Below are 25,537 nucleotides of genomic sequence, written 5' to 3'. Positions count from 1 at the left end.
GCTCTTTCTTTTATTATGGTTTTCAGGTGGGGGTTGTTCCGCGGATTCGTCTTCGGACGCTCCTTCTCCGGAGGCAGGCTGCATCTTGGTATCGTCCTCCCCGGAGACTGGTCGTCGTGTGGTGTCCTTTTCACCAGCGTCGAAGGGCGGCGCCCCGCCCTTCTTGAGGCAGAGTTGTTCGACGGAGGAGTGGCAGGTCCCTCATTCTTCGGCTCCTTCTGACTTCCAGGCTTGGCCTCGGGGACGGCCGCCTTAGTTTGCAGCCGTCGCCCACGGAGGAGCCGCTTTGTCCACCGCGGGGCCCTGCGGGTGCGGCCTTCGCTCACGCGGGGTCCACGGCTGTGGGCATCCTACGCATGAGTGACCCGGTGGCTCACTTTCTGGTGGACCATCTGTTGGAGGTCCTCCACCAGGGCTCTGGTGGGAGGGAAATCTTGGGTCCCTTTGAAGGTTCGCTCCTTTCTGCCTTGACGGGGGCTTGGAGGCGTCCTGCCTCCGGTGACCCAGTGCCTCCACATCTTATGCATCGGCATCTTCCAACGCTGCGTGACTCGGCGTTCCTGTACCTTCACCCCTCAGCCGCCAGCCCACTTTTGCGGACTGCCTTTCCCTCCCTGTCGCCCCTGTTGGCTCCACCGTCCAGAGAGGCCCGCTGGCTGGACACTTGGGGATGCAACATTTTCGCTCTACCAGCGCGACCCTGCGGGCCCTTAACACCTTGTGTGTGCTGGCTCGAGCCTCCTCCTGTTTGTGGGACTCGGCTGAGTCTCTGGGGTCTGCGGCATCCCAGTAGTCTGCTCAGGTGGATTTGCAGCATCATGCCTTGGATGGCCGAGAACTTGCGGCGTTTATCCTCCGCTTCGCTTTGGACATCTCTGAGGTGCTGGGCCGGGCCATGGCATCCTCGGTCGCTCTCCGTCGCCATGCTTGGCTTCGGGCGGCAATTTCCCCGAAAATATTCAGGAGAGGCTCTTTGATCTCCCATTTGATGGCAGTCTGTTATTACATGCCTCGGACGACTCTGCCATCCAGAGGCTCTTGGCAGGGCTCCGTCCTCCTCCTCCTCTGTCCCCTCCTCAGTAACTTCTGAGTTGGGTTGCTTTTGGGCCTTTTTAGGCCGGCTGTTATGGTTGTGGAGTTTGTTTTTCTGGCCGCTTACGTCCTTCCTTGGGACTTTGGCATTGTTGGCTGCTGGACGGCCCTTTTGTGTGTGAGTTCTGCAGGAGTTGTTGCGCAGACTTGGCCCAGACATTGGGCCTTCTGATTTGCTTGGGCTGCTGTCAAGCCTGCAGGGGGTCGTCTTTTCCCCGTGGTTCTTTTGTTTCTTCCTCTGCTGCAGAAGTTCTTCCAAAGAGGGTTCCCATATCTTGGGACTTCACGTGCCCTATGTGGGGTTATGGTAGCTGTCATATGGATTGTGCTCTGGGAGGTTCTTGTCGCCTTCGGGTACCTGTTCTCCATGGTGTTTACGTAGCTTGCTTTGCTTCCTGAGATCGTGTGCGCGGCCACTCATGGTGGTGGACCGGGCCTCTCCTCCTCGCCCTGCTCCTGTTCTGCGGTCTGTGTTCTCTCTTGCCAGCCGTCGCCTACTCTGCCTTCCTGGGGCCTCGGGCTGTTCTTCTTGCTTCTGGCCTTGACTGCCGGCATTGTTCTGGCTAGCAGGCTGCTCTCCATCTTGAGTGGGCTCGCCTTCTTCTCCCTAGTTTCCTTGGGCTCTCTAGGCTTCTTCTTCTTCTTCTTCCGTCTTGGCATTCAGCAGAAGCTATGTTGCCTTGTTGGGGAGTGGGGTGCTTCGGCCTCTCAGCCCTTGCCCTTAGTTCCTCTGCTGTGAGTGTACGAGCCTCTTCAGCCTTCTTTCCCTCCTACATCCCCTTGGAGTCGGTGGGGTTCTGCTTGTGGGGGTTCCCTTGGCCTGGCAGGGGCGAGGTTCTACCTGGTCCATAGATCTAATCCCCCGTGGGGCCCTCTGTTCTTCATCGGCTGGTGGGGTCCTTTCGCAGACCCTCCTTCTCAGGGGGTATTGCTAGGGTATCTATTCTACATGAAGGAATCTGCGGCTAGTAGTCTCTATCAGATGTACGAGTTACTTACCTTCGGTAACGATGTATCTGGTAGAGACGATTCTAGCCGCAGATTTCTTCACGGCCTGCCCTTCCTCCCCTATTCTGCGAGGACCCTTGGGTTGGTCTTCGGGACTCGCCTCCCGGTGGGGGGCTGTGTCTCCTGTGAGTGCCTTCCTTGTTCTTGACGGGTGGCTCCGTCTGGGGGCGGTTCTTCTTCTTTCTTCTTTCCCTGCCCTTGGGGTCTGTGGTGTTGGCACCACTATGGTGGTGGTGTTAGTCACCATTTCTTTTTCTGCTCTTCGAACACTGTTTACATGCTCCCACAATTTTTTAGGTCTCGCTGAGTCAGTGCGCATGCGCTGCTCGGAGAGACATTTTGTAGGTGAGTTTTCAAAGTGCTGCTGGCTGGCCTAGCGCTTGCGTTTACGCGAGCGTGCACGCGTCCATCGCCAGCTTTCAGCCCCGCACCGCATCGCATACCACTCGCCAGCCTACTTTTGCCATTGCGCACGCACCCATAGCGCGGCTCGCGCGCTTGTTTTTATTTGCTTCGGGCACTACTTCGAAATGGCGCCCGACCACTCTGTCAAAGAGAATTTGTTTCTCGGTTTCATTTAGGTTCTGTAATTTTTGACACGCTCTGTCACCAGCTCCAACATTTAATGGTTATTTATTATGCAGCTATAAAAGTTATCTTTTAGAGAGTGGGCAGTGACTCGGTAACGTGATTCTTTGCATCACTATGCAAAGGGCACCACTGCATGATGGCGCCCATTCTCGCTATTTAGCAGTATTTTTTCGATTTCCATTCCATCGGTTAAAGAGAGCACCGCCTTTGGTGTTACCCTGGCGTCTTTTGGTGAACGGCTGCGTTCATCGTTAAAAGAGGGTCAAACTCAGGAAAGTGGACATTTCGTCACACACATGTGAGTTTTTATTCATGGAGAAAGTTAGTTTAGTCCTGACATACATTGCACGTGGTTTAATAACAATTTATCTGGCGTTTACTTGTAGGGGGACACAGTGTGTCACTTGATATTTACTTCTTCCCCTCCCCAACCACATATGGCATCTCGGGCGCACGGCCAATGCTTGTTCATTCTCTCAACCCCGCCCTCTTTAGTGGTGTTTCCCTCCCACTACTATTTCTTCCCCCTCACTTCTTCCCACAACCCTGGCTCTGGCAGTAGCAGGTTGTTCTTTGTTCCTGAGAAGGACGGGCAAAACACACATTCGCAGGATTTGAGAGTCACTGAAGCTATCGCAGCTTGTAAGGGAACAATCCACTGCCTGGGTCTAAAGGTGTGCTCATTTTTTTACATGCACAGCACTTTCACTGATCTTATAATAATGTTCACTCTGCACAGCGCTTTGCGCTGTGTGGACTTTAATGTTTACTCTGAGGAGCCGCAGCAGTACCGTTGAGAGTGACTTTACAACGTGACACCGCCGGCATATACGTTCTTGCCATATAAGTTCTTGCTGCAGGTCATATTTGGGGAATTGTATTTATATTTAAACTGCACAGGGCATGTGCTGTGCCTATTTGTCATGCACAGAGCAAGCACTGTGCTTATTTGAATGTTTACTCTGCACAGAGCAAGCGCTGTGCTTATTTGAATGTTTACTCTATTTTAAGGTTTACTCTGCACAGTGCTTGCGCTGTGCTTTGCTTTATTGTTTTTTCGGTGGAGCAACCGTAGTGCCGTTGAGAGTGGCTTTACGATGTGACGTCACCGGCATTAAAGCTTTTGCCACTGGCCCGTTCCTTCCTTGGATCAAGAAGTGCTGCTTGCGAAATGTCGGGTGAGGGATTGCAGGGTATGTTCCTGCTAGAACTTGACCTGTCACTTGATGATCTATTGACTATACATGGTCGCTTCAGAAAGTGATGCTTGTTGGTGATCTTCGGCAGGCCATTAATCCCCCGGGTTAGAGGAATGCTCCTGTCTGAGAATGAGTGGCACACGCTGTAATTACAAGTACATGTGCGTGTGCATTTAAATTTGACTTTGGGTGTTTATATATGTGTAAATAGTTTCACATATGCTCATACTTAGAACGTCAGTTTTACGCATGGAAAACAAACATGCAGACTCGTGCAAGGCCTCAAACAAACCATGCTTTGCAGTGAAAGGCAGATAAACAAGTAAATGTACTTGTAACGGTGCAGTGTCTGTTCCATGTTGTTTATTGGCACATTCAACAACTTTGGTGGTGGTGCCAGGACCAGTACAGCTGGGACATGAGCTTCAGATGGTCCACATCCAGCGAATCCACTGCTCTATTTTGGGCCCAAGAGGGTGCAGGAGCTAAATGCTGTGCATGTTCACGTTTCTCTCTGTTACATGAGTAGCTTGCTACTTTAATTGTTTTAAGGCATTCCCTAGCAACCTTTTTAATGTGGCAAGCAGGGATTAGGTGCTTAACCTATACTTCATCACAGCAGGGTGGAGGGGGGGTGATCTAATTAAACGCTGCTTTGCAGTGTTTTCTTCAACCATCTTTTAATATAGGGTGGAATAATGTTAATTACAGGTCTTATTAAAGGGGTCCTGGTTACACGTTTTAGTTCCGCTCAAATAATTCTCATTAAGATTCCGTGGTGTGTTACTTTGCCCCCAATTTGCAGCGTTTATAATGTAATTTTCTGGTGCTTGAAGTTTGGTTTTAACAATGGAAAAACAGGATTACACATCCAGAATACAAACAAAAACACACTGTGTGATGAAACACCCACACTATATGTTTCATTGGGTCTCTTCTAAAATGTAATAATGTGCACTGCATCTAAAATAGTGAGCTTTTATTGTCTTATGTTTGTAACAAAAAACAACTTATTATTAATCACATAGGCGAAACCTAATGCATTTACTTAATGCATTTACCTAATGCATTTACCAATGCATTTTTAATGGCACTATCACATTTCCTAGGATATGTCAAGACTCTTCCATATATGTAGTCCCTTTCATCTCTTAAGAAGTTGATCCTTTTTAGGTCGAGCCTAATTAATCCCTTTAGATTAATTGATATTGTAAGTGTCAAAAAAGTTAATTTATTGCTAGTTGTGCCTCAGTTTATTAAGTGAATGAATTTTGCTGAAATGTGGTCGGAAGGAAGGCCATGGGATGTTGATCACCCTCAATTGATCTGACACTTGTCTTTGCTGTCTCTGTTACTTCTATTACCTCTGTCTTTATATTCCCTTCCACAAAGTGTAGCTATGGGTTCTCTATTTTGCCAGCATGTATGTTCTTGACCTGACCAATCTCTTAGTGGCTAGTTGCTGGGGAAAGCAGAAGAGACCAGAAGTGATGAGGAAGAGTAGAGGGTCTAGGGTGTATACATATTCAGTTTCCCCTAAGGAGTCTACCAGTGATCTTGTTTGCTCTGCAGAGCCTTCTTGGTTGCTTAATGCAAATGGTTATAAACATATATTTGACCTTATTGTGCTTGAGATGCACTAGTTTGGGATGCTGTTCAGGATATGGCCAATATGTTGATGCTGGATGTGTGTGTGTGTGGGTATGTGATAAGTGGAGACATCAAACCGCTCATCCAAGGTACCTTGGGACCTCTCAAAGTACGCAGGGTAACAGAAATTTGAATAATTATTAAAAGATGATAAAGTAGCAGGAAAGGTGAAAACAATGAACAAGGCACTTGTCTTTTTGTCTGAGCGTAAAAAACCTTGTTTTTGTTGCAGCTCTCTCTCTCTTTTAGAACAGCAGGAAGAAGTTGCCAGTATTGCAAGGACAGAAAAACTAGAAGACCTAGTATGTGTTATTTCTTTTTTTAATAGGGTTGTTCATTTGTTCATTTGTACATAATGTCTACTTGGTTATATATAAGGTAAAAATAATGCTTAGATCACTTTATTATAACTTTTCGACATGCTGCACAGAAGCCACACTGCTCTACAACATAGCTTAAAGACATTGGCAAAGTCAATGGCTCTGGCTAAACACTTATAAGGCCCCAAAGGCGAGACCTATTGGCTATGCCAATGCATGTTAACTGGTGGATACGCGTTGTGGTGCTGAAAAGTTCTCCGAAGAAAACTGACGTGGGCGCACCGGGGCGGGTCTTTTGTGACCTCGCTGACATCACGTACGCGGACGACGCCTGGGCGGAGTCGCGTGGTGTCGCCCCGCCCCCCGGCACGCAGGGATGCTGTGGCAAAAAGTTTCCCGATCCAGTCTCACGCCTGGGGATAATTCTACGTGAAGGAATCTGCGGCTAGAATCGTCTCTACCAGATACATCGTTACCGTAAGTAACTCGTACTTTAATTCAGTATCCTAGTATTGTATTGTGTATTTTGATTACATAGTGTTGTTCACAACTAATAGCAAACACACAAAATTAGAAGATTTTAGACATCTTGCGGATAAATGACTCGTTGGCCCCCACACAAAGCTTTTTGGAACATACATATATAAGATTTACAAAACGTAGAAAAAAAGTGTTCCATTGCGTCACTTCTAAGGGTTTTTACAACAGTAACAAATAATATCAATATGGATAACATAGATTTTCGCTTAAACCTTGTGTTCTGCTTCAAGAAACTAAAAGAGGGATTATCTTTTACATTTATAATCTGAAAGAAACACGTTAGTTAGATTCCTCACCTTAGAATATCCCCAGGCGTCAGACTGGATCCGGAAGATTTTTCATCAGCAATACCCCTTGCGCGTCGCTAGGCGTCGTCTGCGGCTCCGCGTCCGTCGTCGGCGTCGTGCGCCGGGATGACGTCGTCGGAGTACTTAGACGCCGCCCTCGCGCGCTGACGTCAGTTCTTCTTTTTTCCGCGCCAGTAAGCGCAGATCCGGGAGAGCTACCCCTTTTAGTCTTTTTTGACTAAATCTTTTTGATCATTTTTGATCCTTGTCTGTCGACATCTGGTGCCGGTAGGATGCCTGGGTTCAAGGCTTGTGAAGATTGTCATCGACTGATGTCGGTGACCGATCACCACCGCCGGTGCCTCTACTGCTTAGGCCTCGACCACGACGCGGAGTCGTGCAACGACTGTCAGGCCCTGACTTCGAAGGCTAGGCGGGAGCGGTCCCGCAAGCTTCTGGAGCTTCGCCACTCGGCTCCGCGTCGTGCGCGATCCCGGTCCAGGAGGAGGTCCAAGGATCGCTCGCGGAGCCCTAGCCGACGCCACCATCGCTCGTCGGGCTCCAAGTCGTCGGGTAAGTCTAAACACTCTAAGAAGTCGAAGCGGCGACATCGCTCTTCGGACTCCCCTCGCCGGTCGCGCGACTCGGCCGAGGGTCCCAGTGGTTCCACCCCCGCGGCTCCGGCGGAGCCGCAGGTGCCGCGTCCGCCCCCATACCTTCCGGTCCCTGGGGCTGACGCGGCGCCGGCGGAGATCAGTGCCTTCCTCTCGGCCATGAGGAGCCTGGCCCCGCCGTCGACGCCCGCTGGCGCGCCTTCGGGCCCCGCGGACTCGACTGGGCGACCTCGCGTGCCGGCGGCTCCGGCCCCGGCGCCGTCGACGACTCCGGTCTCGACGCCGCAGGTCCCCGCGGGGCCCTTGCCTGGGCCCCAGTCGACGCCGGTTGACCTTGTCACTCCTCCACCGGCGCCGACGCCTGAACCACCGACGCCGTCACCGGCGCCGACGCCTGTGACGCCGACGCCCCGGTTTAGCCCTCATCCGGACCCGACGCCGGCACGGCGTCCGCCGACGCCGCATCCGACGCCGCTTGAGACCTACCATCTCTACAGTCCGGTTCCGATCATTCCTCCTGTTTATCAGGAATCGGAAGAAGGGGGCGACTGGGAGGGGTTCGAGGACCCTCTGGCTGTTCAGTCACAGCTTTCTCAGGACTGGGCAGATGAACTGGGGGAGGCCAGCGGACTGGACACCTCGCCAGACGCTGGATTCACTTCTCCTCCGACCGTGGCTTCGGAGGAGGGTGCAGCATTTTCTGTGGTGCTGCGCAAGGCGGCTGAGGCCCTTGGGCTCGAGTTGCCTGCCGTGGCTGTGAGGACCAACATCCTCACTGAGGTGCTTCAAACCTCAGCAAGCTCCACTGAGCCTCTGCTGCCGTTCAACGAGGCCCTCACTGACGTTCTGCAGGGCACCTGGTCCAAGCCCTCCACAGTTCCTCCTGTGGATAGGAACGTTGCCAGGCGCCACCGCCCTGCTCCGGGCGACCCCAGTTTCCTGTCCCAACACCCCACCCCCGAGAGTCTGGTTATCCAGGCCTCTACTTCCCAGTCCTCCTTCCCGACCGCTCCGCCGGACCGGGATTCCAAGAGACTCGAGCAGTTTGGCAAGAAACTGTTCTCGTCCCTTAGTTTGGGCCTGCGGTCCTTAAATACCGCCTGTCTCTTGGACCGTTATTCCCATTCCCTGTGGGATACGGTGGAAGACGTGCTGCCCCTGTGTCCGGAGGAGGTCCGGACGCGTCTTACCCAGGCTTTGGCCGATGGGAGGGATGCAGCACGGCACGCCATAAGATGTGGGCTTGACACCACGGACTCGCTAGGTCGGGCGATTTCCACCACGGTGGCGCTCCGCCGCCACGCCTGGATGCGGTCCACGTCATTTTCCGGGGATGTCCAGAACACCCTCATGGACATGCCCTTTGATGGCACTCGCCTGTTTGGTGAGAAGGCGGACAGTGCGCTGAACCGTTTTAAGGACTCCCGGGCTACGGCCAAGTCCTTGGGCCTCTCGGCTCTGCGGGCGCACACCTCCGCTTTTCGCCCCTTTCGTGGCCAAGGAAGGGGCGCCTCCTCACGTCCGCAAAGCCACCAGCCGCAGAACCAACCTGCGCGCGGTCGCGGACGTGGCTTCCGCCGTGGCGGAAATGGAGGACGACGTGGTCAGCCCACATCCACCCCGGCAGCATCCGCCTCAAAGCCTTCCTAGTCCGAGCTTTCAGGCCCATACCACGCCAGTGGGCGGCAGAGTTCGCCATCACCTGCTCCACTGGCGGTCCATAACATCGGACAGGTGGGTGCTGCAAATCGTCCGAAGGGGCTACTCCCTCCCCTTCGAGACGACCCCTCCAGCCATGCCACCACAGCACCACCGTATCTCGGGGGATCATTTGGATCTTCTCCGCGAGGAAGTTTCGGCTCTCTTGGCCAAGGGGGCCGTCGAGCGCGTTCCGAGTCCAGAAGTAGGTCGTGGTTGTTATTCCCACTACTTTCTGGTTCCCAAGAAGGGCAAGGGGGGCCTGCGCCCTATCTTGGACCTCCGGAACGTCAATGCCTTCCTCCGAAAGGAAAGGTTCAAGATGCTAACGTTGGCTCAGGTTTTAGCTGCCCTAGACCCTGGAGACTGGATGGTAGCGTTGGACTTGCAGGACGCATATTTCCATATCCCCGTCCTGCCGGCCCACCGGCGTTACCTGCGGTTCACGGTGGGCCAAGAGCACTTTCAGTTTACCGTGCTCCCCTTCGGCCTCACCAGTGCCCCTCGGGTGTTCACGAAAGTGATGGCGGTGGTCGCAGCTCATCTGCGCAGATCAGGGGTCCCAGTCTTCCCCTATCTCGACGACTGGTTGTTGAAGGCGGGCTCGCCCCAGGCAGTCGTCTCCCACCTCCAGACTACGGCGGATCTCCTGCATTTGCTGAGGTTTTCCATCAACGTGCCGAAGTCACACTTGAGTCCCTCTCAGAAGCTCCTCTTCATCGGAGCGGTTCTCGATTCGGCGCAGTTCCGGGTCCATCCTCCGGAACAGCGGGTCCGGGATATACAGGCCCTGATTCCCATCTTTCGGCCTCTATCCCGGGTTTCGGTCAGGCTAGTGTTGCGGCTTCTGGGGCTGATGGCCTCCTGCATCCTACTAGTGCATCACGCCAGGCGGCGCATGCGGGCTCTGCAGTGGGACCTGAAGTTTCAGTGGGCCCAGCATCACGGCAACCTGTCCGACCATGTCTTGATCTCGGAGGGTACTGCACAGCAGTTGCAGTGGTGGCTCACGGACCGCGAGTGGGTCAAGGGCAAGAGCCTCTCCCTTCCCCAACCGGAGCATGTCGTAGTGACGGATGCGTCCCTCCTGGGATGGGGTGGCCATATGGGAGAGGCGGAGATCAGAGGCCTCTGGTCTCCGGCGGAGTCTCGTCTCCACATCAACCTGTTGGAGTTGAGAGCGATCCGGCTTGCACTGAAAGCCTTCCTTCCCTCTGTCAGGGGAAGTGTCGTGCAGGTGTTCACGGACAACACCACCGCCATGTGGTACTGCAACAAACAGGGCGGGGTGGGGTCGTGGACCCTTTGTCAGGAGGCTCTGCGCCTCTGGACATGGCTGGAACACCAGGGCGTCACCCTGGTGGTTCAACATCTGGCGGGCTCTCTGAACGCCAGAGCAGACGAACTCAGCCGCCGGTGCATGATGGATCACGAATGGCGTCTGAACTCCGAAGTGGTGCAAGGCCTCTTTCAGCAGTGGGGAGAGCCTTGGTTAGATCTATTCGCCACCGAAGAGAACGCGCAATGTCAGCAGTTCTGCGCGTTGGAATTTCCAAGGCGGCACTCGCTCGGCGACGCTTTTCGTCACGAGTGGAGTTGCGGTCTGTTGTACGCCTTTCCGCCTATACCACTTCTGCCCAGAGTGCTGAAGAAGATCAGGCGCGACCGGGCCCAAGTCATCTTGGTGGCTCCGGATTGGGCACGAAGATACTGGTATCCCGAGCTACTCAGTCTGTTGACCGATCCCCCGATACGTCTGCCCCTTCGGGAGGATCTTCTGTCGCAGCAGCAGGGGACGGTCCTCCACCCGAACCTGTCCAGCCTCCACCTCCATGCGTGGAGATTGAGCGGCGGCAGTTGATGCCATTTGACTTGCCTCCTGAAGTCTGTGATATCATTCTGGCAGCCAGGCGTCCCTCCACAAAGTCGGTATACGCCTGCCGGTGGAACAAATTTGTGGCATGGTGCACAGCAAAGGCTGTGGATCCCCTTTCCGCCCCTCTTTCTGAGGTTCTCCTCTTCCTTCTTTCTCTGGCCCGGCAGGGCTCTGCCCTGGGCACCCTGAAAGGTTATCTTGCTGCCCTCTCCGCCTTCTTGCGGCTTCCTGATCAGCCTTCTCTTTTCAAGTCCCCTGTAGTGTCACGCTTTCTCAAAGGCATTACACACACGTTCCCTCCTGTCCCTTTTGTAATGCCTCAGTGGGACTTGAATCTGGTTTTGACATTCCTGATGTGCGCTCCCTTCGAGCCTCTTCACAATTGCCCTCTTCGTCTTCTAACTCTAAAGACTGCTTTTCTGGTAGCCATCACCTCGGCTAGACGGGTGAGTGAGCTCCAGGCTTTATCTTCAAAGCCTCCTTTTCTATCTGTTCATCCGGACAAGGTTGTCCTTCGGCCTCGTCCCTCCTTTCTTCCTAAAGTGGTGACTCCATTTCACCTTGGGCAGTCTGTCACCTTGCCCACCTTCTTTCCGCCTCCGCATCCTTCCAAAGAGGAAGAGAGGCTCCACCGTCTGGACCCAAAACGTGCGCTCTCCTTTTATCTGGACCGCACAAAACAGTTCCGGGTGGACGACCAGCTTTTTGTTGGGTACGTGGGCGCTAAGAAGGGGAAAGCTGTGCACAAACGAACCATCTCTCGGTGGGTCGTTTTGTGTATAAAAATCTGCTATTCCTTGGCTAAAAAGGACCCTCCTGTTGGGCTGCGCGCCCATTCTACTCGGGCCACGGCGGCTACTACTGCCTTGGGACGGGGAGTCCCTTTGCAGGACATCTGTCAGGCGGCGACGTGGGCTTCGCTACACACGTTTGCCAGGCATTATTGCCTTGACAGCCAAGTCCGGAGGGATGGCTTCTTTGGCCGTTCTGTCCTCCAGGACTTTCTGGTGTGATCTTGGTTCGCAGACCCACCACCGGGGATGGTATTGCTTGGGTATCTATTCTAAGGTGAGGAATCTAACTAACGTGTTTCTTTCAGATGAACAAGTTACTAACCTTCGGTAACGATGTATCTGTAAGAAACATTAGTTAGTTAGATTCCTCACCGACCCACCCATCCTCCCCGTTCTGCGAACTGACATCTAGGGTTAAGGTTGTCCTTTCAGGCCCCTAGATTTTATTTTTGGCACCAGTGTCGGTCTTTGCATGGCTCTGCGTTCCTGGCGCGGAAGGCTATGTACAAGAACTGACGTCAGCGCGCGAGGGCGGCGTCTAAGTACTCCGACGACGTCATCCCGGCGCACGACGCCGACGACGGACGCGGAGCCGCAGACGACGCCTAGCGACGCGCAAGGGGTATTGCTGACGAAAAATCTTCCGGATCCAGTCTGACGCCTGGGGATATTCTAAGGTGAGGAATCTAACTAACTAATGTTTCTTACAGATACATCGTTACCGAAGGTTAGTAACTTGTTCATTGAGCCATAGGGACTGTTTTTGGTGCAAACACAAGTCCCTATTAAGTGATATGCAGATTTTTGCATAACTCCTATTACTGAGGTTGCATATATTTCCTCATCCTTTTTTATGGATTCTGTAAACAAACACAGATTTTGTAATAGTGACTATGCACATCAATATACAATATGGACACACAAAATTTTTCAATTCAATAGAATCGATCCAGTACATTACATCTTTAACACCTTCAAGGTGTGTACTTCATTATTGCTCACGAGTAAATTTCTAACTGTTGCAATATGGCAACCTCTCTACATGGTACAATCGGCATTAAGATAGGACAAGCTTAGGAACATAGTCATGTATATTTACAGGTCTAGGTCTGCTGTCACCTTTCCATGAGGTTGTGAAAATCCACATAAATCCGAAGGAATTTTGAGGTAAAAAAAATAATTTTTACAGAGGCTAGGGGGTCATAGTCTAGCGTATTTCGGGAGAACATTGATTCACCACAGTTGCACTTTGAGTTCTAACTGGCCCAGTTTAAGCGGGATTAACCAGTTTGAGTGACCCATGTGGAACACAAATGCTGTAGGTATACATCACAATTTTGGTATTCAATCTAAATATCACCCATAAGCTGTTTATTTAAAACAAACTTCATTACGTTTCACTGGGATTTACAATATGAACAATCCAGTTAATTCAACTCTACCACGATGGAACTTCGCCAGCCAGTGGCTGGCTATTCAATCTCTATATAACTTGAAGAAATTGGATTATTATTTGACGTGTATACCTACCTGTCTCAAGGAATACTCACAACACTTGTCAGGGTGGACCTTCAAAGTCAATCAATTAACTTTAGTTCCACCCCCTGTTAGTAATGGCACAGAGCATAGAGGCTTAACGTAGGACAGTGTGTAAGGTATGTATGTAGTACCCAAACAGTAATACAATCAGTTTTGTTCAGTTAGCTTTATTCGGATTGTGTAACAACCATAAAAGCAAGTATACATACACAAACACTAAAATCCAATTACAAATTCATAAAAGCAGCAAATATACATATACAATCAATTAAATGCCAAAAAGTACAATCTCAGTTAATAAGTACATTAAAAAAAACATGCTTTTTCTCGCATGGATTGAGTTTAAAATAAATGCAGCATAAAAACAAATCTTGGGCTCTCTTAGTGTAAACAATAGACTCATAGCAGCATTAGTGGTTATAACATTAAATTTCTTGAACAAAGGGTTTATATAGACAATTCTATTGTTCAGATACAGATCACATAAAAGTAGAAAGTGCATGGTGCTCTGCTTAGTATGCTCGTCACATGGGCATGGGGTGACTGGTCACTGTTTCATTTCGGGAAACGCGACTAGATAATGAACAAGGCCTAGTCTCATCCTTGTTAATACAAAGCGGTGAGAGGGTCTTGTAACTAGGGATAGGTAGCTTTGAAAGACATTAAAATCTACATGCAAATGGTAAAGGTGATATGTGGTTTGTTTCCCCACAATTTTCATCCTGCACTCCTTCTTATGGGACAAAAAAGTGTTCTTAATCTCCTGTTTGGACAGGCTTATGACATCAATTGGATTTTCCAAGATCGTGAACTTAAATACATCTCTATTAACATTTGCTATATATTTTAGCCAAGGAATCTTAAACCAATTGTCCAATCGCAGACAGTCCTTGATAATTAATTGAGTAAATATTGTCTCCTCTTTAGACCAGATTGATCTCTTTTTAAAAAGAGTTTTCCTCTACTTGCAGTTCTTGACTGGAATGGTAACCCCATACCCCTGCACCATATAGTGCAATAGAGGCGCATCTAGCTTTATAGATATGTCATATCTTTAATACGGCGGTCCCCTAGTTTGGAGGCAAACCTAAAAACCCCATGCACACTTTTTGAAATCTTAACTCGGGCATTAGACATTTTGTGTGACCATTTACCGTCACCAGAGAAGGTTGGTCCCAGGTAACAGAAATTGTCAACAGATTCCACTCTTTCCCCGCCTATAAAAAAATATTTAATTTTCCTGGGTTTTATACCACAAACCATTGTATATGTTTTGGCCTTGCTTATCAACAACTTCCTCTTGTTGATAAAATCTGCGAACCCATTTAATAAACGCTGTAGGCCTACCAGTGTTCTAGATAAAAGCACAGCATCATCTGCGTAAAGCAGAACCGGTACATCCTGGCCCTCAGCTTGGGGGGCATCAGCCTGTATCAACTTAAAAACTGCGTCTACTTTGTTACTAAATAATGTAAAAAGCAATGGTGCTAAAACGCAGCCTTGGTGGATGCCACGTTTAACCTTAAAATTAGGAGCGCATTCGCCCCGTTGGCCATACCGGACTCTAGTCGATAATTTCTCATATGGCCTCGCAAGAAAGTAAATAATAGGCTCTGGGGCACCAAGGTTAAGTAGGACTGGCCAGAGTGTAGCATGGTCCACTAAATCGAAGGCGCTGCTAAGATCAGTAAAGCATAAAAAAAGGCTCACTTGTTTAGCACATGTATATTTTCCAATTAAAAGCTCTAAATTAATACACTGTTCTAACGTACCCAGCTCCCTTCTAAAACCATATTGAGCTTGTGATAAAATCCCATTATCCGCAACCCACTCTTCCAATCTTACTAGTAAAACCCTGCTCATCACCTTTATTGATGAATCTAATAGGGAAATTGGCCGGTAATTCTTGGCTTCCGATTTATTCCCCTTTTTATAAATGGAGATAATAACTGATTGGCCCTAAGTAATGGGAACTCCCTCTGTAACTGCAGCATAAAACACTCTAGTGAGTATCGGGCCCCATAGTTCTGGCACCGTTTTATAGACCTCTATGGGTACACCATCCAGGCCCAGCGCTTTCCCCCTTTGCTGCCGCTAATTCCTAGCTCAACCTCATCAAGGGTGATATTTAGGGGAATAATTGGCCAATTGCTGGGATTTATGAAATCCTTATTAACTTCATCGCATGGATAAAATTGCTAGAAAAATATAACACCCCTTCCTCACAACTAACATGACACAAATATTCAGGATACAATCACAATGCACAATAATAAAAATCCCAAGCAGAATTCGAAAAGTAGAGTAAAATGTTAAATAGAAATAGCCCCAAAAAGCACTAAGCGCCAATGATAGTAGATGGTCGTGGTAGACCAGGACCTAGGCGCAACTTAAGGTTTATCTCGATGGAGCGCAGATCAAGCAAACCAACGTGGTAGTCCTAGTAAAGCATTTTAACGTCTGACTTGGTCCTTTAAGTCCCAATCAACCACAGAAGTACACTTTAAAACACCCCCAGTCCACAGGGGAGGCATTTAGAGATTCACAGGGTGTCAGGCAGAGACCAGAAGCGGGGTCCGGTTATGTTATCTTATTTAGGCTTTTAAAGCGCACTATTACCCAAGGGTGTCCTGGCGCTGAGCTGTGTCCTGGCGGTTGAGACCGGTTGCCAAGGATCAGCTGGGTAGTTCCAGAAAAAAGCTTCTTGCACCTTGTTTTTTTCCCTGTTGCCACACATGAGGTCAGTTAACTGACCCATGGAGTCCACTTCTGTGTTCTGGGGAGAAAATAGAGCAGGTCCAGTATTTTAGGACTCACCACAGACAGGAGGTCCAGGCCTCTTCTGATCATCCGCATGTCCAGAAAGGGTTCTTTAGTGGGTGCCTGGTAATGGCACATATTTACCTACAGCAACCAGACTGTCGATACCCAAGAGTTGTCGCAAGTGTTGCATGTAAACCCATCCGACCTGTCAAGAAGGGCTTGATGCTCGAGCTGGTTTTGACACTGTAGTACAATGCACGAAGCCCCCACCCTGCAGATTCTATGGAATTCAGAGGAATCCTTTCTACCCATTCAGTCAACCTATTGTTTGCTCCTGGGAGGCATGTAACACCTAATTCTCACCTCTCAAGGCTAAACACTGTCTGGGAGAAGCTGGACAACCAATGCGGTTAACTTCCAGGAACTTCAGGCATTAATATTTATTGGAAGTCCGACTTCACCATCTAAGTGGATTTATAATAACTGTTAAAATTAGTTATTTAATTATTTTTCTAACTAGTCCCATTACTGTGACACAGTAATAGTATTTAATATTACTTCCTAGTTTTTTTCTATGAGACAACCATCCTTTGTACAGTGAAAATAGCTTTTGGGTGATAGTCACTGTAAGGAGATGTTAACATTACATTTCCACATGTCCAACTATTAAATACCACACACCATGCCATCTTAGCTACAAGGGGTACAAGTGTGACTTATTAATATTAGGAAGGTTTTTACCTGTCAAAACGGTTTCTTTCGACAGATCGCAGTGCATTTTTGGCACTCTTACTGTCAGTCTTCAGTGATAGGCCTGAAGCTATGTTTGCATTGTCCCTGTAGTGGATGGTATCATAGATGCTGCAATCTACCAGTGGCATTTACCATCCAGGCCCTCAGTACAATTTGTAACATATGCTAAGGACTTACAGCCATGTTAAATATACCAATTATGAGTATGCCTATTAAACCATGTTTAAGAGGTAAGGACAATCACTTTACTACTGGCTAGCAGGGGTGGTATGCACAGAGTTCCAACAAACAGTCCGCAACAAAAGTAAGGTACAGCAAAGGCAAAATATCCAGTGTGATCAAGCAGAAAAGGTAGATTTCCTACAACATTTAATACCGCTTTTTTTTTTATAGATTCCTGCTTCTTTCCTATTTATGCAGAACTAGTAAACATACCAGTTTTCAGTCATTTTAATCAGTACTATTTTTTGTTGGTCGATAAGGGTGTATGGTTATTGGTAGTGTTAGATTATTCGAATAAATGATAAGACAATTTTTATGGACTTGGCTGATATGAGCATAAATACTTTTGTATTTTTTTGTTTTGGTTTGTTTCGAGAGCTAGGCATATGATTTGCATTGGGGCACTAGAGAGATGAAAAACAAGCATAGGCAAAGCCATTTTTTTAAGCTATGTTGTGCAGCAGCGTGGTCGAAGCATGTGGTGCTTCACCCCGTTAAGTGGAAGTATTGTAAACCGGCTTAATAACCCGGTATTTGTAAAGCACAAGCTAAACACCCGTAAAGGTCTCAAGGCGATGGGGGCTGTCGGGAGATTAAGTGAGCTAATGCCTAGAGTCACATGATGCTGAGCTGAACTGTTTCCGGCACCAGACCTAGCCACCCTGGCTGCTGCGCCACACCTCTCCCTTCACATCACCTACATTTTCTTTCGGAGAACTTTGGAGCCTGTCACCTTGTGCCTTTTTTCCGAAGCTGTCATTTCAACTGTCTCTTCAATGTTTTTCAAAGAGAAATGCTGTTTTTTTCAATATAATTAGGGTTTCCAGTTTTACAGTTAAAACCGATTATAACTGATAAAACATCACCAAAGGGAATATCTGCTTTTCAGCAGAAACTGGAAAGCACCAGATTTTGTTGAACTTTTGCTACTATGCTGCCCACTTTTGTCAAGCTGTGTAAGTACAGCCCCCTATTCCTAAGCTTTTTGTTTGTGATACTCTTAGTGTGACGCACTCTGGCCATGGTAAGCCATTTAATATGCCCGTTTGACCATTTGCAAGGTCTCTGAACCCCCATGGCCTACTTCACTTCAGTTTTGGGTACCTGGCTCACCTCATGTAGCTTCAACCCACTGCATGTTGCTATGTGCTGCCCAGGAGGTTTGCAGCTGAACTAGGAGTACTGCATGCATCCAGTGCTAGCAGCACTTCAATTTCATGATGTTATCCTCCTTCACTGAGAGTGTTCTATCTTTTTTAAAGATCAGTTTTTAACATTTTGGCAACAAACACTCCTATACATATGGATGCATCCCAAATTAATGTCCTACCATAAAACACTGCACCCAACACTCTGGTCTTCGGCATGCCTATATAATCCACCTACCTCATACAGAAGGATCATTTGGCCATATCATAAACATCTTTAGGTCCCTTAACCAGGAGGGGTTTGTGCATGGGTTTTGTGTACACTGTGCAGTTTTTAGCACATAGATTGTCTTAGAAAAACTACAAGCTAGTCTATTAGCTGTAGATAGTACAGTTCAGAAACATTACGAGGCAGTCACTGTTATGTGCTTCCTAGTATTTCCTGCCTCACTGTGCAATTTCAACAAAAACCGGTATATAGACTCGTTCGGAGCCTGTGCACTTGGTAATGATGTAGCCCCAGCATCACTAATTTCATCTTTCATTCCTACATCCTCCATGTCAAAATGAAGCTTGGAACTTATGGTGGAGAAATAAGGCTTGACATGCACAAACATCACTTGTACAAACCGCTGTGCCGGATTACAAAAAGAAACATATATACTTGTGCTTTTTCTTTCCACAAGATATAACATGCACTTAAACAGTGGACTCTGTACAGAACACAAAGATAAAGTACTGTGTGCAATTCTCACACATGCCTACAAGACCACAGTCCCACACTGCTTCAGAATAAACAAAGGCCACACACTATTAAAAATTAATGACAAGATGACCTTGTGTTGGCTTTGAAATAAATACAAAATCCAGCAGACATAGCTCTAAAATGTAAATAAAACTTTATTCACTGTGTGAACTGTACAGCCAAACGAATCAAATCATACTGCAGGTTATAAAGTTTATTTACTACCTTAGTTGCTTCTTCATACAGCAGCACAGTTTGCTATCACTAAGGCCCCTCTGCCTATCAGTATGCATATTAACTCCTGAACAAGCTTCTTCTAGGCAGGGCAAGAGAAGTCCCAGACAAGACAGTGATCATACATTTATCAGCCCAGTCCTTTCTTTGTCTCTCGAGACATAAAGTAGGATAGAGTGATACTGGCTTACAATAATAGAGCACCAAGCACTCCACCATACAGAACTCGAGCTCGAGGTAGAACATCTTGATTCAGCTGCTCCTTGCCTTTTGTCTAAATAGCAGAACAGCATGGAAAGTGTGTAAAATGAACGCCATTAACCTTTTTTCTACTATAATCAAATCTTACTGAAGTGCCAACCTATGTGCATTCATGCAGACGCTTGGCATATGGTGGGACTGGGTTCCTGAAGGGAGGTGTTTCAGTGTGGAGAGGTTCAACAAACAGTGGTGAAATAATGAAAAGTTAATTGACATATTTAAAGAAGGGGATCCAAGGAAGGAAGTTTTGAGTAATAAAGAAGGTGAAAATAATTGACGATACAAATTAAGAGGGAAGGAAGGAGTAAACGCAAATTTATTTATATGCACTGAAAAAACCCATCCTGTAATATTTGTACACAGCAAAATAAAGAGTAAACGCTGAATGCTGAGTGTTGTGCTTTTTGATAACGTTGGATAACATTGAAAAAAAAAACAGGATTCATAGTAAATGGAAACAAAAGCATAATGCAATTTATTACCTTTTTTGTATTTAAGCAATTTCACTGAAATATTATTTCTTTAGGTGCTACGGCAGAGCTTTGAAACTGCAGTCTTCAGCAAATCTTTGGTGTGATCTTGGGATAAATTACTATTGCCAAGCAAAAAACTTAACTGATAAGAATTGCCCTGTCCGAGAGTTACTGGAAAAGTCTTTACAGGTTTGCATTGTTTTAATACCACCATTTAATGTAAATTATCCAGCGACTGTTTTGTATTACTGTACATGTTTTTTTTTTTGGGTGCTAACTACTGAATTCTGAAACTACAGGACCCCACCCTCCAAATATGCTTTTTCTTAAGTAATAAAGGTCCTTATCAATGATGCACCCCATATCTCAGGTTTGAAGGCCATACATCAGGGCAGCCCCTCATAGGTCTGGTTACTGCTTATTTCTTGTACGATCTTGGCATAATCCTCAGGTGCCAGCTTGGACCCGAAAAGATTTTACCATCAGTGTTCCTGTGGGCCGCTAGTTGTACAGAGCAACAGACTGGAGCCTAGTATAAGCACCACCCCTGTGTACTGAAGTCAGTTCCTTTCTTCCTATGCCTTCTGGTGCTGATCCAGAACTCCGATTGCAGTTTTGTCAGTCTCCCGACAATTCCTAAAACAGAAATCCAGGGTGCTAGGGAAGGATTTCCCCTAAGATTAAAGTTTTCAAACATTTTCTCAATTGTAGAAAACAGGTGTCAGTCACTGAGTCACAAGAGGCATGAATCTAGTGGTTGGGCTCAGGAAATTTGTGCGACAAGTGTACCATTGTGCACCTTAAGGCGATTTGGGACCAAGAAGCAAAGATGCACAATAGGGCACACAAATAGTCACAGGCCACATGTACGTCCCACTCCCGCTCAGAGTCGAGAGTGCAGACTCCTGCTTCCGAGGATGCTTCCAAGAGATCGAAACCTAGCAGTCTAAGCCCTCTGGTAAGCCATAAATGAAGTTCAAATGCAAACACAAGAAAGCGAATAGGGACAACATGAGCCACTGTCCATCCAAATAGAAGGTGTGAGGGATCACTATGTGAGTCCGTCTCTTGCCAGATCTCCAGTAATTTCCCGGGCCATCAACAACACCACAGCAAATTGAATGCCTTCAAGTGAGCTCAGCTGGTAATCTTTAGGCTTCCTCTGGTGCATCTTCGAGCCACAAGGATCCCCAGGGTTCTGCAGTTGGGTTAAAACTGGTGGAGCCATCCTTGGCTCTGTCTGACTCCTTTGGACTCGTTACAGTCACTATACTGCCTCCGGTACAGGCTTCCACCCTGCTCCCTGACATTCATTGATCCCCCACCTATGTTGACACCATTGCTCCCTTTTATTGAGGCCCTCACTAACACTTTGATTTACACTTGGTTAAAGCCTGTCTTGTGCCCACCAGTGAATAGGCAGATGACCCGACGGCACAGACCAACACCTGGCGAATCTGATTTGTTCACTAATGATTTTCTCACTCAACATCCTACTTCAGCGAGTCTGGCTTCAGCCAACATGGTGAACCCAAGTTCATTGCCCACAACACCTCAGATTTAGGAGCCTAAGAAGATTGAGGCACTTGTAAAGTGTTCAGTTTGGCTAGACTACCATTGAGATTAGTCAACACAGTCCGATTATTGGGCCAATATATGCATGCCATTTGGGATCAACCCAACAAGATCTTGCTGACAGTTACAGAACATCTTATGACCTTAATATTTCAAACCATTCTGGATGGTCAAGTGCAGCCAAATACGTGATTCGTGCTTGTCTTATTACTACTGATTTTCTGGGAAGGGCAGTTGGCAACAGTGTGGTGCTTCACTGTCATGCGTGGATATGCTCCACAGGATTGTCGGAAGACATACATTCCTCTCTCCTGGATATGCCGTTCAATGTTTGATACTTGTTTGTCGAAAACATGATTCTGCATTGGAATATTTCAAAGAAGGTAGAGCCATGGTACGCTCCCTAGGCCTTTTGATCCCTGATGAACAGTTTCTTTAGTTCTTCAACTTAGCAAATTCCAAATCAACCTCTGATCTAAAGGACTGGCGTATGGGCAGCATCAGCCTTCCCAACTGCTGCTGTAATCGCCTCTGCCCTTTCGGGGATGGGGATGTGGGTCTGGTAGGCAACATGCAGGCCTACGATGGAAACATTTCTCACAGTACCCTTCTCAAAACTGACCAAGCCACTTTAGCCTGCAATTTCTGACGAACTCCCACCCTGTGGGAGGCCTGATTAAGCATTTTCTCCATGGGTGGCAATCGATCAAGTATTTCAAATTGTTCAGCATGGCTATGATGTAGAAAGCTGGCTCTGTATATACTATACCAAAGTGAGGTATAATGTGCACAGAGTCCAGTGGAACCCCAAAGGTAGGCAGAGGTAAAGTTAGATAGCAACTCAATCTCTATTTGTGACCCTCAGGCTAGGTCCACTCTCTCCCCGCAGCTCCGCCGCTGTGCCGTCTCTTACCTCTAGACCCCGACCTTATCCTTGGGAGGTTCGAGGTTGCGGCACGCTCCTGCGCCTGGTGCCCGCTCCAACTGGGGCCAGACTGCCTGCAACCACCGTAACCTTTCTCAGCCTTTTTTTCTCTTAATTTTTCCCTGTTGTGCCACTGCTATTGCCACTGTTATTGTGCCCATCTGTGTCTTGCTCTAATTTGCACCACTGTTTTTATTTTCTCGTGCCTGCCTGTTCCTTTCGCATCTGCGGCCCCTCCCCCCCAGAAATCCCCCCCGAAATTCCCCCGCCTCCCAGCCTCTCCTCCCTCCCACCTCCCCTACTTAATAGCGGCCACTGTCCGGTCGTGTCTCCCGTGTGCCGAAGGTGCTCCAAAGGCAAGCCCTTCTGTGCATTTCCGCGACCCCACCGCGGCCAGCACCAGGAACCCTGGACCTCCTACTACCCATCGCTACAACACCACCACCCTCCTCACACTCAACCCTGGAAGACTTGGAGAATTCCAGCCCGCATTCTCACGCCACCCCGGCCGCCAACACCGCCAGCACCGGCGACACCCTAAAATGCATCCTCCTCAACATACGCTCCGTACACAAACACGCCATGGAAATCGGGAACCTACTCGACTCTTCACAGAGACCTGGACCAACGCATCCTCTGCCCCCGACATCAGCACAGCCAACCCAGACTGATACAAGATCCAGAGGAAAGACCACCCCAACCACCCAGGAGGGGACCTCGCCATTCGCCACAAGACCACCCTCCGCTTCACCACCTCCAGCGAAACCTTCCCCTCTGCCGAACACCTGCACTTCCAGATCCAGTCCACCCCCAAAGCCACACTCCGAAAAACCCTAGTCTACAGACCCCCTGGTCCCCGAACTCCCTCCGCCTCCACCATCACTGACTTCATCGCACCTCATGCCATCGCTTCAACAAACTACATACTTATTGGAGACCTGAACTTCCACCTCGACAAACCCAGCGACCCCAACTCCAGTATCCTTTGTGACATCCTCGCCAGCATCGGACTTCAGTAACTCTTCAACACACCAACCCACAGAGCAGGACACACCCTCGACTCCATCTTCACTGCAGGAAACAGCGTCCAATTCTGCCACACAACGCAGTTGCCATGGACCTACCACCACTGCGTACACTTTGCCATCAACAAACCCAAGGCACCCAAACTAGCTCCACGCCCACCACGAAGGACTGGAGCACGGTTACTGACGAGCAACTTAACTCCACCCTCACCCGAGACAACCACACCTGGGCACCCGACGCAAACGATGCAGCCAGAGTCCCCAACACCTGAAACTCCCCGCTACGCAACCCCGACGGACAACGCCCCAGGAAAGCCGCCTGGTTCACCACAATTCTCCAAGAAGCCAGGTGCACCTGCAGACGCCTGGAGAAGAAGTGGAGAAACACCAAGACAACCGAAAACCACACCACCTACAAGGACGCCATGACGGACTACCACAACCAGATCAGAGCCACCAAGAGGAACTTCATCCACAACAAAATCCTGGTCCACTTCACTAACTCCATGGAACTTTTCAGTGTCATTCAAGAATTCAACAACCCACGCAACAAAGCCACAGACATCACCCCATCCAAAGACCTCTGCGACAAGCTTGGAACCTATTTCCACCTCAAGATCAAAAACCTCTACGACAACTTCATCGGCCATCCACCAGGCGCCACAGACGGCCCCCCAGAAACACCAGCCAGCCCACCATCTCCAGCTGTACACCAATCACGGCTGAAGACACCGCCTCGACCATGAAATGCATCCACTCGGAGGTCCCCACTGACCCCTGCCCCCTCACATCCACCACAGAGCCGCGGCCGCCATCGCACCCGAACTACAACGCACCATCAACACCACCTTCAAAACGGGCACCTACCCAGACGACTGGAAGCACGCAGAAGTCAGACCCCTGCTCAAGAAGCCCACAGCTGACCCCACCGACCTCAAGAACTATCGGCCCATCTCGCTCCTCTCCTTCGCAGCCAAAGTTGCAGAGAAAACAGTCAACAGGAAACTGACACGATTCATTGAAGAGAATGTCGTCCTCGACCCGTCCCAATACGGATTCCGAAGCAACCACAGCACAGAGACTGCTCTACTCGCCGCCACAGACGACATCCGCACCCTCCTGGACCAACGACACTCCGCAGCCCTCGTCCTACTCGACCTATCAGCGGCCTTCGACACCGTCTCCCACCGCCCTCTAGTCGCCAAACTACATGACGCAGGCATACAAGGAACAGCCCTGGACTGGATCCGATCATTCCTCACCGGAAGAAGCCAAAGGATCAGACTCCCACCCTTCCTCTCAGACCCCACGAAAATCACCTGCGGAGTCCCACAGGGTTTATCACTGAGCCCCACCCTCTTCAACATCTATATGGCCCCCCTCGCAGCCATCGTCCGAGAACACGGCCTCAACGTCGTATCCTACGCCGACGACACTCAGCTCATCCTCTCCCTCACCAAAGACCCCACCACTGCCAAACTCAACTTCCAGAAAGAAGTGCAAGACATCGCAGTCTGGATGACAAACAGCTGCCCGAAGCTCAACGCAGAGAAGACAGAAGTCCCTGTCCTCTGTACCACCCCTTCTGCGTGGGACAGCACCTGGTGCCCTACCACCCTCGGAAGCCCACCTACTCCCTCAGAGCACGCGAAGAACCTCGGCATCGTACTCCACTCATCACTCACCATGGATCGACAGGTCAACGCCGTCACCTCCAGCTGCTTCAACACCCTCCGCATCCTCCGCAAGACCTTCAAGTGGATTCCCCCTGAGTCAAGGAAGACAGTCACCCACGCACTCCTCACCAGCAGACACGGACTATGGAAACGCACTCTACGCCGGCTTCAACAAGTCCCTACTCCTCAAACTCCAGACAATACAGAACACTGCCGCCAGACTCGTCCTTGGCATCCCCCGACACGACAGGCAACACCTACGAAGTCTCCACTGGCTCCCGTGGAGAAAGGAGTCACTTTAAAAATACCCACTCAAGCCTACAAATGCCTACACAGAAACGGACCCAAATACCTCAACGACAGAATCAACCTCCACGTACCCAAAAGAAATCTCCAATCTTCCAACCTCGCACTGGCTGAAGCCCCGAGCATTCACAGAGCCAGAGCAGGCGGAAGATCCTACTCTCACATTGCAGCCATTGCAGCCAAGACCTGGAATGTGCTTCTGGCAGACATCAGACGCACCTTC

The 25,537-nt window shown here is 49.0% G+C and overlaps 1 protein-coding gene across 2 annotated transcripts in view; it reads left to right on the top strand.

Annotated features, from left to right (window-relative positions):
* Positions 1–25,537, top strand: part of SKIC3 (SKI3 subunit of superkiller complex) — a 1,406,584-nt gene that overhangs the window by 536,889 nt on the left and 844,158 nt on the right. For both annotated transcript variants that reach the window (XM_085632495.1, XM_085632494.1), the window contains exon 20: positions 19,861–19,996. In XM_085632495.1, the coding sequence (XP_085488621.1) occupies positions 19,861–19,996 (136 nt within the window). The remainder of the gene's footprint in view (positions 1–19,860; positions 19,997–25,537) is intronic.

Source organism: Triturus cristatus, chromosome 2_1 (assembly GCF_964204655.1).
Source record: "Triturus cristatus chromosome 2_1, aTriCri1.1, whole genome shotgun sequence".
In the NCBI taxonomy this organism is placed as follows: domain Eukaryota; kingdom Metazoa; phylum Chordata; class Amphibia; order Caudata; family Salamandridae; genus Triturus; species Triturus cristatus.
The sequence above is the reverse complement of the archived record's forward strand: the minus strand, read 5'-3'. Positions and strand labels throughout refer to the sequence as shown.